This window comes from Canis lupus, chromosome 1, assembly GCF_011100685.1.
Source record: "Canis lupus familiaris isolate Mischka breed German Shepherd chromosome 1, alternate assembly UU_Cfam_GSD_1.0, whole genome shotgun sequence".
In the NCBI taxonomy this organism is placed as follows: domain Eukaryota; kingdom Metazoa; phylum Chordata; class Mammalia; order Carnivora; family Canidae; genus Canis; species Canis lupus.
The window spans coordinates 1,176,553-1,189,862 of record NC_049222.1 but is presented as its reverse complement, the minus strand read 5'-3'; the positions used below and the strand labels follow the sequence as shown (position 1 = coordinate 1,189,862).

At 42.0% G+C, this 13,310-nt stretch overlaps 1 protein-coding gene across 7 annotated transcripts in view; it reads left to right on the top strand.

Annotated features, from left to right (window-relative positions):
* The window catches only part of ATP9B (ATPase phospholipid transporting 9B (putative)), a 237,520-nt gene that overhangs the window by 155,935 nt on the left and 68,275 nt on the right, over window positions 1–13,310 (top strand). For all 7 annotated transcript variants that reach the window (XM_038525733.1, XM_038525732.1, XM_038525735.1 and 4 more), the window contains one exon: window positions 7,712–7,872. In XM_038525733.1, coding sequence (XP_038381661.1) covers window positions 7,712–7,872 — 161 coding nt within the window. The remainder of the gene's footprint in view (window positions 1–7,711; window positions 7,873–13,310) is intronic.

The window sequence follows — 13,310 nt, the reverse complement described above, 5'->3', positions numbered from 1 at the left end:
TCCTGCTGTGCCCCTTCAATTCTTAAGAGTCCTAATAAAAGCCTTTCTTTAAGAGTAGAGGTTTTTTGGGAGTTTTTTTAGAGTTATTATTAGAAAAACCTGATTTTTATGTTGCTGGGAAATAAAGAAATCCCAACAGTGTCGGGGTGCACCGCAGGCAAAGCCCCTGGGCACGAAGCACTTCTAGTACCTTTGCCCCCCAGGGTTTGTCGTGGAAGCACAATGACCGCATCGCTGGGCCTCAAACACTGGGTGTTGTGTTTGTAGATACAAAGGATTGGAGAGCAAGTGAATGCTATTTGTAAAATGTCTGTTAAATACAAAATTACCAAAATCAACTGCTTGTTGAATCACATTGAAATCCAAATGCCTGACTTGGACTTATATGAATGAGGTTAAGGTTTCTGATGTCAGTAAAGAGTGTAGGTTATTGAAGTAATTATTTTAAATGGTGAGTAGTCTTGGTAAAACCATTTAAAATTGATAGCTTCTTATACTGGTAGGACAAAATTAAGGGAAATATATACAGGATCTTGAAACCATCAATGGAAGTTGTTTCTACGTCTAAATCTTCAGAAGCCTTAGTACCCTCATACTGTGCTGATTCCCTGCAATATTCTGAATGTGTTCTGGATGTCAGATTTCTGAGCATGATTCCTTCCAGAACAGTACCTTTTTATTCAGGAAATTCCTTCGTGTGCACAGTCCAACATGTTAAAGTCTATCAATTCTGTCTTGAATTCTGCAGGGCAAAAACAGATGCTTAGGGTAACCCTTTTTGGCAAAAAAGTTATATCTACATATAATACAAACATACTGTGTATTCAGTATACTGAATTGGCTGAATTTGAGATCGAAGTTCTACATTCAAACAGCAGGCTTTCAGGATTCAGGGAAAAGCATCAAACATGAGCACCCTCTGCTGTCTCAACTACAACATGCCACCCCTTTGCTTTTGCTGTCTCTTGCAGCTAGGAATCTTAGTGTAAACACAGCCGCAAGATATTAACAGGAATCATGACAGCAGTGCACACGAGTTATATTCAGTAAAGTGCTGGCATGTACATTTTAGTCTTCTCACGTCCCCAGTTCTCAAATAAATCGTTTGGATTATTGTAAAGTAAAATTAGGAGTACTATATATTAGAAAATTATGGGGTTTATTTAATATTCAGTGTCTGATTTTAATGTACCTTGTGTACATAGAGTACACATTAAATTTCCAAATAGTTTGCAGTTTCCATGTTTGTACATACTCATTTTTGTCTTAAATATGGCATTGATGTGTTAAAGGTTGTATATAAGAGTATTTGAAATAATTTATAATGTTAAAAATTAAACTTACAAATTTTTTGAAGCTATTACATTGCTTTAAATTTGATGACTTCTGGGCAGCCCCGGTGGCGCAGTGGTTTAGTGCCGCTTGCAGCCTGGGGTGTGATCCTGGAGACCCGGGATCGAGTCCCGCATCGGGCTTCCTGCATGGGGCCTGCTTCTCCCTCTGCCTGTGTCTCTGCCTCTCTCTCACTCTCTCTCTGAATGAATAAATAAATAAATCTTTAAAAAAATAATAAAATAAATAAATTTGATGACTTCTGATATATTGGTTATACTTTAATAAAGGTTCTAATATGACAGAGGAACCTGTCAGACTTTCACAGACATGACCTAATTGTCCTTTGTGACCATAAAGTAACCCTGCATTTTGCAAAAACAAATCAGATATGTGCTCGTGTATACACATCTGTTCCTGGACAATCTGCAATTTTCTGGCATTTTCATCAGTTATAAAAAGTATCCTGTGGCTGTGTGTCATGTCCAAAATACTAAAGCCAATATTGAAATTTCTCAAATGATCCACAGGGTGGGTGAGCAGTTTGACAAAACAGCTTCATTCTGCACTCACGGAGCCCCTTCAGACTTAGAAGGTAATATGTTTGCAGATTTTAGGAATGATTTCACCTTTTACTGCATGTTTATTGTAGGCCAGCTGACAAGTGGTCTGACAATGTAGGATCAGTCCCAAGTTTGTGTAAACCAGGCTTATTTGGATTTTACCTTGAGTCTCCTGTCTTCTAAGTTTCTTCTATTGATATGCAAAGTGGTTTTATGTCCTTGCTGAATAGCTCTTCTCACACTAGTACTTTTTTTGTTGTTTAAAAAATATAACAACCCCATTTTCTTTTTAAATGTTCAACATTCAAGGAAAACCATCTTATGTAACAACTATAGTAAGCACGGGGAGCAAACTGCATTGCTGAATATAGAAGAGTCAGACAAATTTGTTGGTAGGTAAAAATGTAGGATATGAAATATTCTCGTGCAACTGACTTTAAAATGTGTATTGTGTAAATATACATTTTGATTTTTAAAAATTAAGGTGATATATTGTAACGTTAAGAATTGTCGTACTGATACATACTTAGGGAGCTTTTAAAGCACAGATTATTGAGCCAATAGACTAAAATGGCTCAGAGAAACGCTGCTTATTTCGCAGATCACTGAGGCGATAAGCAATAATAGCTCAGACATGTCTGCAGTGCGTAACCAGCCTGTGTGTGCAGCAGACACTTAAGACTTAGTAGTTCATGTCCAAAGATGAGTAAATAAACAGACTTGAAAAAAGAATAAAAGGCTATATAGCATCACTTTTTAAAAACTAATACTTTTAAACTCCAAAATGGAAAAAGTTATTGCTATAAGATTAGGAGTTAGATTTAGTATATGATTTTCAATTATTTGAAATATTAAGTACAAATGAAGGTCTGAAGATTACTTATTTTTTATTGTTTTTTAAGATTGTACTAAAAGTGGAAAATATAGGGCTGATTTGTTTCAAAGATACTTAAAAGGATGTGCTTTTTCTAGGAATTTCAGTTAGGTTAAAGTGCAGCCCTTTATCAGTTATGTATGTAGATCCAAATTCTGGATGATAAGAAACTGATGGGCTAATCCAAGAGTAGTTAAGCTGCTAAGAAATAAAACAATGTTTACAACGTTATTTTTTCCGCTAAGTAATCTCTCATGTATAAAGCTGTACATACTTCTGCCTGTGTAGAGTCTTCTTGAGTAAATTAGCTATTACGGTATTAGCTATTATGGTATTAGATTAGAGGCTTTTCTGTTTTTCAAAATGTGATACATGTACAGGGATAATTATGAGACAAATTAAAATAATATTTAGCATTTTGCAAGAGTTTATGTTGGCTTTTTGACATTTCACATCTTATTGTTTTGCTATTCTCAAATACTTCTGTGTAGCAAATAAGTTAAATGTGAGTTTTGAAAGAATGATAAAAGCATTTTGATGTTCACATCATGCTAATCCAAGGATCATACCATGGTCAGCACTTACTGATGACGATGCCTGCTATCTCGTCTTTTACTAAGTTTGTGTAGCATGAGACCTTTGTTCCAGTTTGGGGTGTACATTGACTTCTTAGGGACCTAGTAGCACGATAAGGGTTTAACTTTGAGATGGATGGGATGGCGCTGCGTCTCAGAGATAAGGCTGGCCCTCATTCGTCCATTTACAAAAACCTGACTGATCTTCTCTTGATTAAAGCAGGAGAATACCGTATTTACCCATTATTGTTGGTATAAACTATTATTTTACTGAGAACCATTAGCTATTTAAAACTTGGTACATAAATTAAAGAGGAGCTAAATGGATTTGTGATCGTTGCCATTAGTAGCATTTTAGATTATACAGGCAATTATTGTGTTCATTATGCTAGAACAGCCCCTTTGCAGAACCATTGTGGTGTCTTAGACATTATGCACAAATTTTCCCTTGGAGATTAAAATTTCCAGTAGCGTATTTAATTTTGTTATCACAGTTGTTTCAGATAAAACAAATATTATGACAAGTAGAAAAAAATTTGCCTTACTAATATAAGAAATTACAATAAATGTTGAAAACTGCTTGCTAGTGTACTTAATTTACCTTTTCTTATACAGTCATAATTACTTTGAGTGATTAATAATACATTTTATGGGTGGAAGGGTTTTATAGTCATAGCAAAAGGTATTTGGCTTGTTCAGGTGTTTCAAGAAAATTTTTAAAGAAAGAGATTCACATTAAAAGTGAAGCTACCATCTTCTTTATAAAACCTGTAAGTTTACAAGTTAGTTATTCTACTGAATATTGTTTTTAAGAGTCCAGATTGCATTTTAAGTGAGTTGAAGAAACTTTTTAAGTGTTTTAGAGAAATGAGTGTAAAAATATTAACTGTTACCTAAAAGTAGACTTTGTTAGAATAGATAAAAGAAATTTTTTTAGATCATACTATATACTATAGTGCAGTTGCAGTTATTTTCCAGGAAGAATCATCATAGTTCCACAAAGGCTACCTGAAAGAATGCAAGGAACAACCCATTACCAAAAAGTTGTATTTTACTCTGTAAACTTACATGTTGAAAGTGATGACCCTTCCCTTTGGATCCCAAGGGTGTGGGAGGACAGCCCCTGGTGGGCTGCCTCCTCAGGCAGAAAGGTATTAATACTTCCAGTTATCTGCCTCTCAGTGTGCAGGGGGCTGCTTTTCATTTCGGTCCAATATGTGGTATTTTTTTCAAAGGAAACTTTGTATTCCTTTCTGACTGTTCTGTTGCAGCTTTTACAGTTTTTCACTGCTGGGATGCAGAGAGAGTGTGAGGTAGTGCTTTGCATTTTGCAAGACAGTGATTCTTTATTTTATTACAGAAAAAAGACCAACTCTGCAAGGCCAGATTAAATCATTCCTTTCACTTTTTAATGGGATTTGGATGAATAGAGTAAAATATGCACTTTGCATTCATTGATAGCATCTTTAGGTTGAGGTAATTGAGTCTTTTTTCCCTGACTGAATGAATAATGACTTCATCTGACCCTCAGCGAGGCCTGACACTCAGTCCTCCTTTGTCACAGCAGAAGGGTCTGTGCTTTGAAACATGCTCTACTTCCTCGGCTTCATTTTTCTTCATTCTAATCCAAAAACCTATTTTTCTCAATAATTCAAGCATAAACTATGTAGTAGTTGAAGTAGCGGAAATTGCAAGATATTTGTCCTCCTTGTGCTGCTCTTTAAATGCACTTGATAAATCCGGCGCTGGGCTCTTCAGCTGCCCGCTTCTCAAAGGAAGCGCAGCCCTGAACGGGCATCCCTGCCGAACTTTCCAGAAGCCAGCCAGGGCTCCAGTGCAGCCTGCCTGTGGTTTGGGGGAGAGCGGGGAGCAGCGCCGTGACCCCTGGCCCAGAGGTGACCCCTGGTGCAGGACCGAAGCCACCTGCGGGCCCCCCCTGCAAACTTGAGTGGGTGTCGGGGACGCAACTGAGAGCGGGGTGTGACCTAAAGTCTCAGTGATGAGGTTGTGCAGGATGTGAATGTTCTGGTCTGGACTGAGGTCCAGGGCTCTGGCCTCCTGCCCTGGGGCCACGGGGTGGGCAGGGGCGGGGCCTTCTTGGTCCCTGCAGTGTCCGGGCAGGTGAGCAGGTAGGAGCCAAGCTCTAGACAAATGTCAGGGCTTGTGGCTTCTGTGGTTCTCATGACTCTAGGCTGTTCTTAAGGCCATGGAGTGGCATCCGGCGTCTGGCAGCAGCAGCAACAGCACCAGTGAAGGAATATGACTTACCTACAAGCTGGGTTAGACAAGAAAACTTGGTGTTTTATAATTTTGTCACTGGTGTTCAGCTATTTTTTCAACTAGACTGGCTGTTTTCTGCAGGTAAAATCTCAGCGTTGACTCATTTTTCATAACCTCACACTGTAGCAGAAAATTCAGTAGACATTGACATTTACTTGTTTAATGAGTGGATTTTCTTCATAGCTGCACTTAAGTGAACTTTCTGACAGTTCTGTGGGTTTTTTCTGACTACAGGTTCTGATGTTCCCATGCAGATTTGTGGCAGATATTAATCACAATTAGATGGAAATTAAATACTGAGACGGAAAAGCTAACCTTGTTTTGGCCAAAATTAGGAATTTTCAAAAGGCACTAAAAAGTAAACCACGTATTATTAGCTTAGTAATTCTCAAAGTAGCGTCTCATTTATTTTACCAAAGTCATGGCAACCACTTTTTAAATTCTTCTCTTTCACAATTTGTAGAAGATTGAGGAGGAGCTTGGTGGAGGCGAGCTGAGGGTCTCGTCCGGGTTTATCTGTCCGGGTCCCATGTGTGAGGAGCAGGCAGGGTGTTGGGCACCTGCTGGGCTGCGACTGGCAGTCCCCAGGAGTGACCATGGCTTCTGCAGGGCCCAAAAGGCGCCCACCAGGTCAGCAGGCAGGGAGCCAGTCCCAGCTTGGGAGTGAAGGGCAGCCAGGGTAAGGACAAGCCCACAGAAGTGGGAAGCACGGATTCAGATCTCCTTGTGGAATGTCACTGGTAACAAGAACAGCAAATCGCACGTGTGGCTTGCTTGGTACCAGGAGCTGTGCTTCATCTCCTTTAACCCGCTGAGTCTTGTTATGGGGGCACTTTTTTCCTTTTTTTCCTTAAAGATTGTATTTATTTATTTGACAGAGAAAGGAGGTGAGGCAGAAGGAGAGGGAGAAGCGGGGTCCATCCCCAGGACCCTGAGACCATGACCTGAGATGAAGGCAGACGCTTCACCTACTGAGCCACTATGCGCCCTAGAGGCACTTTTCTAACCCCATTTTGTTGCAGATAAGAAAATGGGTTTGCTGTCTGCCCTAGGTCATACCGTCAGGTAGCTGAACCAGCATTCAAATTAGCCTACATTTGGATTCCCAAGGAAATATCATTGCTACGTGACCTCACCTCTCCCTCTGTGTGCTTGGGAAGCCTTTTTTGGCAAAGTTGAAGACCCCACCCCTGTGTGCACCCACGTGCTGTGTTCCTTCACTATGTGTGTGTGTGTGCTGTGTACCACACTGTGTTCCTTCAACCAACCGACTTAGCCAGGAAAGGCAGCGTGCAGGCCACCAGAGCTCAAGATCAAAGTTGTGCACTTCTGATTTGAGGAATGAACACTGTTTATCGCTGTTTCCAAGATCCCACACAGAATGCACCCCAAAATGAGTTCATTCCCATGGATATAACTTCCCCTCACATTTTGCTCACCTAGGACACGATCCACAGAATGAATTTGAGGTTGTGTACCTTACTGGGAGAACCTAAAGTGTAGGATTTATGCAAGTTAATAAAGGTATTCATTCAAGCTAATTACCTTGTCTGTTGCTTTTGTGCTTAATTCAGAGAAGGTGTTTTCAGAGTCATTCCTGGCAGATGGGCATGACAGGCACCGTCCTGTTCCTGGGGGCCTCTCTCTGAACGTAAAACCCTTGTGTGGGGGTGGACTTACGCATCAGCTGGTATAGCATGTGCAGAGGGACACACACGTCCACTCTCCACGGACTCAGTAAACCTCTGGTGTCCTTGCGCCCCATCCCGTGCCCCCCATCTGCCCCAGTCGCCTGTCATAGCATCTTCAGCCTGAGAAAGGACCTGGGTGTTTTGTGCTTGGATACTGTGGACTCATGTCTTTGTAAATTATTTCTGGAATTCTCTGGGGATTGTGATTCCCTTTCAGAAATTCTGCTTTAATCACTAAGAGGCTTTTCAGGAGACAAGTAAAGTTAATAATTGTTTTGTATTTCTTTAGAGTTCAGGTCAGTACAAGAGGAAATTTAAGTATGTCATTCATCACTATCATGTATTCAGATTTGTAATATTAGGGACATTATGGTCATCTTTTTGTTTTTCTTTCAGGTTGGTTTGTTGGATCTTGAGCTCAATCAACTGACCAAAGCACTGTTTGTGGCTTTAGTAGCTCTCTCGGTTGTTATGGTAACCTTACAAGGATTTGTAGGCCCATGGTACCGCAACCTGTTTCGGTTCCTCCTTCTCTTTTCCTATATCATTCCCATCAGGTAAGTTTAAGAATTAAGATAAAACAACTAACTGGTTTCATTGAGTATGAGTTTACTAAAATTTTATTTTTCTTAGTCTGGAAGAAGTTATCTGCAAATAAAGAGAAAGGAGCCAGGAACTCTGATGAATTTTAAGGAAGGCTTAGAAAAAATTTTGTGGGGCCTAAGTCAGTTTTGTTAGAATAATCTAGAAATCTGACACTTTTCGTTATATGAATGTTTTGATAATATAATATTCAAGAATTGGGAGATATCTCTTGATGAAACATAGTTTTGTTTACTGCTGATAGACTTTATTTCCAGTACCCTTGAATCTGTATGTGTCACGAAGTTGTATTTCAGAAACCATCTAATATATCTGTCAAGTGAGATAAAGTATTGAGTAAGACAGTCTTTTTAATATGAACAATTTTTCAAAATGATAACCCATTTAACTTGAGATTGGGATATAAATAGTTAATATTAGATGTCTACTGAGTTTAATTTACTAATACTTACAGTATAAGTACATTCTGAAATATTTCCACAAAGTTTATTTTTAAAAAATGCTTCATATATATGATTGAAAATTTTTACATGAATGAGCAATGAAAACCTAATAAATCATTCATAAATCATAAAGCTAGAATGACCATCTTCTGTAACCCTGAACGGAGTAGAATAGAATAGAACACTCATGCACAAGGATGTAATAAGCATTTTGAAGGGAAAGGCATATCTTTACAGACCAGCTTTCTCCAAAAGTTTGTCTAAAAGTGGGGTCTCTTTCACTTGCATACTTCATGAAGGCAGGGCCCGCATCCACGACCGCATCCTATGCACAGTCCACTCGAGCCCAACCAGCCCCACTTGCTGTTTGAGATGGGGAGCCTGTCTCCACTCCTCTGAGAACACGCAGTCTTATGCATTTGCGGCTGTTCCTGATGTAACTGGAGCTCCTGCCTCAGTAGACACTCAACCCTTGATCACCTCAGTGTCCTACCTGATGTGGCCAGCCTGCCTCCCAGCTCCATATGTCTTCTCTCCACCGCCACACCACATGCCAGGCTGGCCCTTCTCAGCCATGTGCGCCGCATGAATGCTTAGTGCTCACTGCCAACCAGTCACTTGGTATCCTGTCACCCTGTTTGAATCCTGCTGCCATCTCCACTAGTCCTGATGCTTGTCTTGTTTTCTGGTGCTCTGTGCTCACCACGCTCCATGAGGTGTGAGGGACTTTGTTTGACCCAGTGCCTAAAACAGTGCAGGGTGTGTCCTAGGGCCCTCACACCCTTACTGAGCAGACCCCTTACCTGTTCTGAGGAGCTGCGAGTGTGCAGATGGTCTGTCCAGCTGTCAGGCAGCGGCCTCATCACCACATGGACACATACCGGGTGCCAGCAGCGGGCACTAGGGACAGACAGATCTTTGTTCCCAGAAACTCCCTGGGTAAGTGGTAATAGGCAGAATATAGCTATTTATCATCATCCCAGAACTGACCCATTCCACTGGGATGGCCTTGCAGGCAGTCTCTGGTATGGATGCACACATCCTGACCTGCACTGGGGATGTTGCCCAGTGCTGCAAGCAGACATCATGGGACCCAGCAGAGAGGGCCTTGGGTCAGTTGCTGCCTTGTTGATTTACTGCCGCTCCTGCAGTTCCCTGAGTGGTGCACAGCACATATGATATCCTCAATGGAAGTATGTGGAAAGAAGGGCCCTGAAGGAAAGAAGTTTACAAATGTGATGAGTCTCCATCGCTAGTTTTCTCACTCTTACAGTAATACGACACAGAGTTAGTTCACTGCCAGATGCAGCACAGCAGTGGGTATTTTTCCCAAAACTAGCATTTGAAGCCTCCCTTCCCTTTCTCTCTACATCTTCTGCAAGTCTGTCTTGTTCTGGTTTTTCAGTTAGTAGTTTTATATTTACATGTTCAGTCAAATGTGGAGAGACTTACTAGGCAGAATTATACCTGCATCCCTGTTTAGCTCCATAATGTCTCACGCCAACTTCAACATAATGCTTTTTTCCTAGTTTTCCACAGTTCCAGAATGCAGTTATACAGATTAAGGAGAAGGCATGAAAACCATAAAATCTAAAAAATGTATGATGCTAATTTAGGGAATTCGTGTTTATGTTCGATTCAACCAGGTTTGTTTTCCTTTTGCAAGGAATTTATATCATTTAAGATACAAATAATAATACATCTTAGTATTTGGTAAACGTTCTTTTCAATTTAATAAGGGGAGGTTTAAAAAAAATTTTTTTTTCAAAATGCACAGTCGTGGAAAGTTAAGTGCTTTTTCCTCTGTTGACCTAAAACATGCTTTTAATGGATGGACAGCTGACTGTTCCTTTTAGTGCCCAGTGTCTACCTTGACAATTGGATGACTCGCTACCTTAGCACATGCTCCTAGTTGGTTGCTGGGCAGAGTTACTGCAGGCTTAGTGACCTGTGAATCCCCTTCCCCGGGCAACCACCTGCTTGCCCTCTGTGTCTAGTCTGTTTCTGCTTGGTAGGTTGGGTTCAGAGGCTTTTCAAATTTAATAAACTTAAAATCATAGAAATTTTTCTTTACAGAGTAAAATATTTTTGAGTCACTTGATATAATTTACTGTGTCCTTCAAGGAAAATATTACAAGGTTTAACTCATGTAATTGAAATGGACATATATTCCCTGCATTATTCCTGTCACCATAACAAAACACATACCGGTAGGCCGGGCGCTCGCAGTGCATGTCTCTGCAGTACCTCTTCTGCTCACACGCTTCAGGGTGCTGTGTGACAGTCCAGCACATCGTCCAGAAAGCTGTCCTGTCAGTGCTGAGTCAGAAGGTGCATGTGGGCAGTAGAGGTGAAATGACACCGGCAGTGATGACTGCCCCCTCTGAGAAGCACTTGGGCGCCGTCTGGTCTAAGGTGCTGCTGTTGGTGGGGTCTGTGTGCCTGGGGTGGCAGGGGTTTCCTCATTTGGCCCTCTGTGTACTACCCAGCTGCCTGAAGGAGTAAGTACCCAGCTCTGCTTAGGGCACCACTCGTGCTGCACCGTAAGAACCCAGTATCGAAAATGTCAGGTAACACGGGTATGTTTGCTTCAGAACTTAGAAAGTATCTCCATTAACATCTCTGTAGGGCCTCCTTTTCTGTTTAGCGTGCTTGGGGAGTGCCTGGGGAAAAGACCATTTCCAACATAGGAAACCAGTTGATGGTGGGGGAAGTTGGCAGCCTATTCAGATCGCCAAAGATGATAGTATTAGAGACTTGAAGGTTTGGCAAGCATGCCTAGGAAAGAAAGCCGAAGGGTGTGTCTGGACAGCATTTTGCTGGAGAGATTAGGTGTGTGACTCCTGGACTTGCTCCCCCATCTCAGTAAGAGCCTGGAGGGCTTGGGTTATCTAGGACAGAGCTGCATAGGGGCCTCTTGTCAAGTGGTGTGGACCGCTGTGACATGCAATGGGAGACCCACAGTTTGTGAGAATGTGTCAACAGAAGCACTGCTGGCTCAGGCTGGAAGTTGAAAAAACTCTCTGTGAGAAAAACTCACTGGACTCCCCAAATCCTACAAACGTGCTGAGGCCACAGGCCTGACCCACAGGCCCAGAGAGCAGGGCCTCTGGTCACAGAAGACATTCCCCAGCTCTCCTAACCTACTGAGCAGTTCGTAGTTACTCATGTGATCTGGGTGTTCTTTTCAGGTCCACGTTTTACTAGTAAAACATCTGTAGCTTGAGTTTGTGCTATTGGTGAAGTTATGAAAAAGACATTAATTTTACATAGTCCAGTTTATAAATGTCTTTTGCTGTTGGTTATCACTCTCCATATGTTGTGTAAGAAGCCTTTCTGGGCCCTGGATGATGGAGCTATCCTCCTGTGTTAGCTTCTAAAAGTGTTGCAGGGTTGTTTTTGACTGCTAGAAGCAGTGGTTTTTAAATAATGCGAAACAGGATTTTCACATATCACTGTTTTCCAACTCCAATTGTCTCAGCATTGCTTGTCAGAAAGACTGTCCCCCAATGACCTAGGACTCTTCTGTCGTGCGCCAGGGTGCACACACTCACAGGCCACTTTGAGTCGTCCGTGTTGTTATCCTGGGAGTGGTTTCTCTTCCCGAGCAGAGAACAAATTCGCCTGAACCCATATACCTTTGTCCTGAGTCAGTGTTTTCTAGAATAGGGCCTTCCTCCTCGTGCTCTTCAAGAGCACCCTTGTTCTCACTGCCTGGGTGGCTCAGTGGTTGAGCACCTGCCTGCCTTTGGCCCAGGGCATGATGCTCTGAGCCAAAGGCAGATGCTTAACAGGTCTTAAGCACTGGGCCACCTGGGCACCTCTGGTTTTGCTGCTACTTCTGAGACTAAAAACTACTTCAAAGTTAGAAGTTATAAAACAACACTATCGTCATCTTTGGCCCATGAGAGTTAGTCTCTACTTGCAGGTAGAGCTCTCAGGCTCTGGAGTCGGGGGGTTGTGAGTTTGCATTCTTGCCTTGAGCCCACCTCAGTGGCCACCTCATTCTTGCTGTGGCCTCAGGAGGCCCCTTCTGTTCCTTCGTGGGGTAAAGTTGGTATTGAAAATACTGTACCAGTATCTGAATTCACTCTTCATGCCTTTGTCCTTCTGGCTCTTGTTACATTCATCTTCTTGAAGCAATTTGTGTTGTCTTTTAACATAAAAATGAGTAGCTCTTTCATAATTGCAAATATATTTATCTCATTTGCTATTTATTTATTTTTAGATTTTATTTATTCATGAGAGACAGAGAGAGAGAGAGAGGCAGAGACATAGGCAGAGAGAGAAGCAGGTTCCATGCAGGGAGCCCGATGTGGGACTCAATCCCAGGACTCCAGGATCATGCCCTGGGCCAAAGGCAGGCAGGTGCTCAACCACTGAGCCACCCAGGCATTCCCTCATTTGCCTTTTAACTAGACTATGGTACTTTTTCATGAAAGATCTATAGGTGCAGTTTTTTTTTTTTTTTTAAAGATTTTATTTATTTATTCATGATAGTCACACAGAGAGAGACAGAGAGGCAGAGACACAGGCAGAGGGAGAAGCAGGCTCCATGCAGGGAGCCCGACGTGGAATTCGATCCTAGGTCTCCAGGATCGCGCCCCGGGCCAAAGGCAGGCACCAAACCGCTGCGCCACCCAGGGATCCCAGGTGCAGTTTTTAAACTAAGTATAAGTCAAAGGGGGAATTTGTTTATGTATCATATCAGTGCAAAGATTAGCTGAGCAACCTGTTGGGTGAGGCTTGAACAGGAAGCCCAGTGCCCGGTGTGGCTCTTCTCCCCATCTGTAGACTCTGCTTTCTTCTGGTTAAATGCCATTCTCTGCCAGGTCTTCCTCACCTGGTTATACAGATGGTGTTAGTGGCCTCAGGCTCACGTTCTGCATACTTAATTACACAAGTAAAAAGCGAATACTTTATTTCAGCCAGTTCAGGAAAACTGAGAG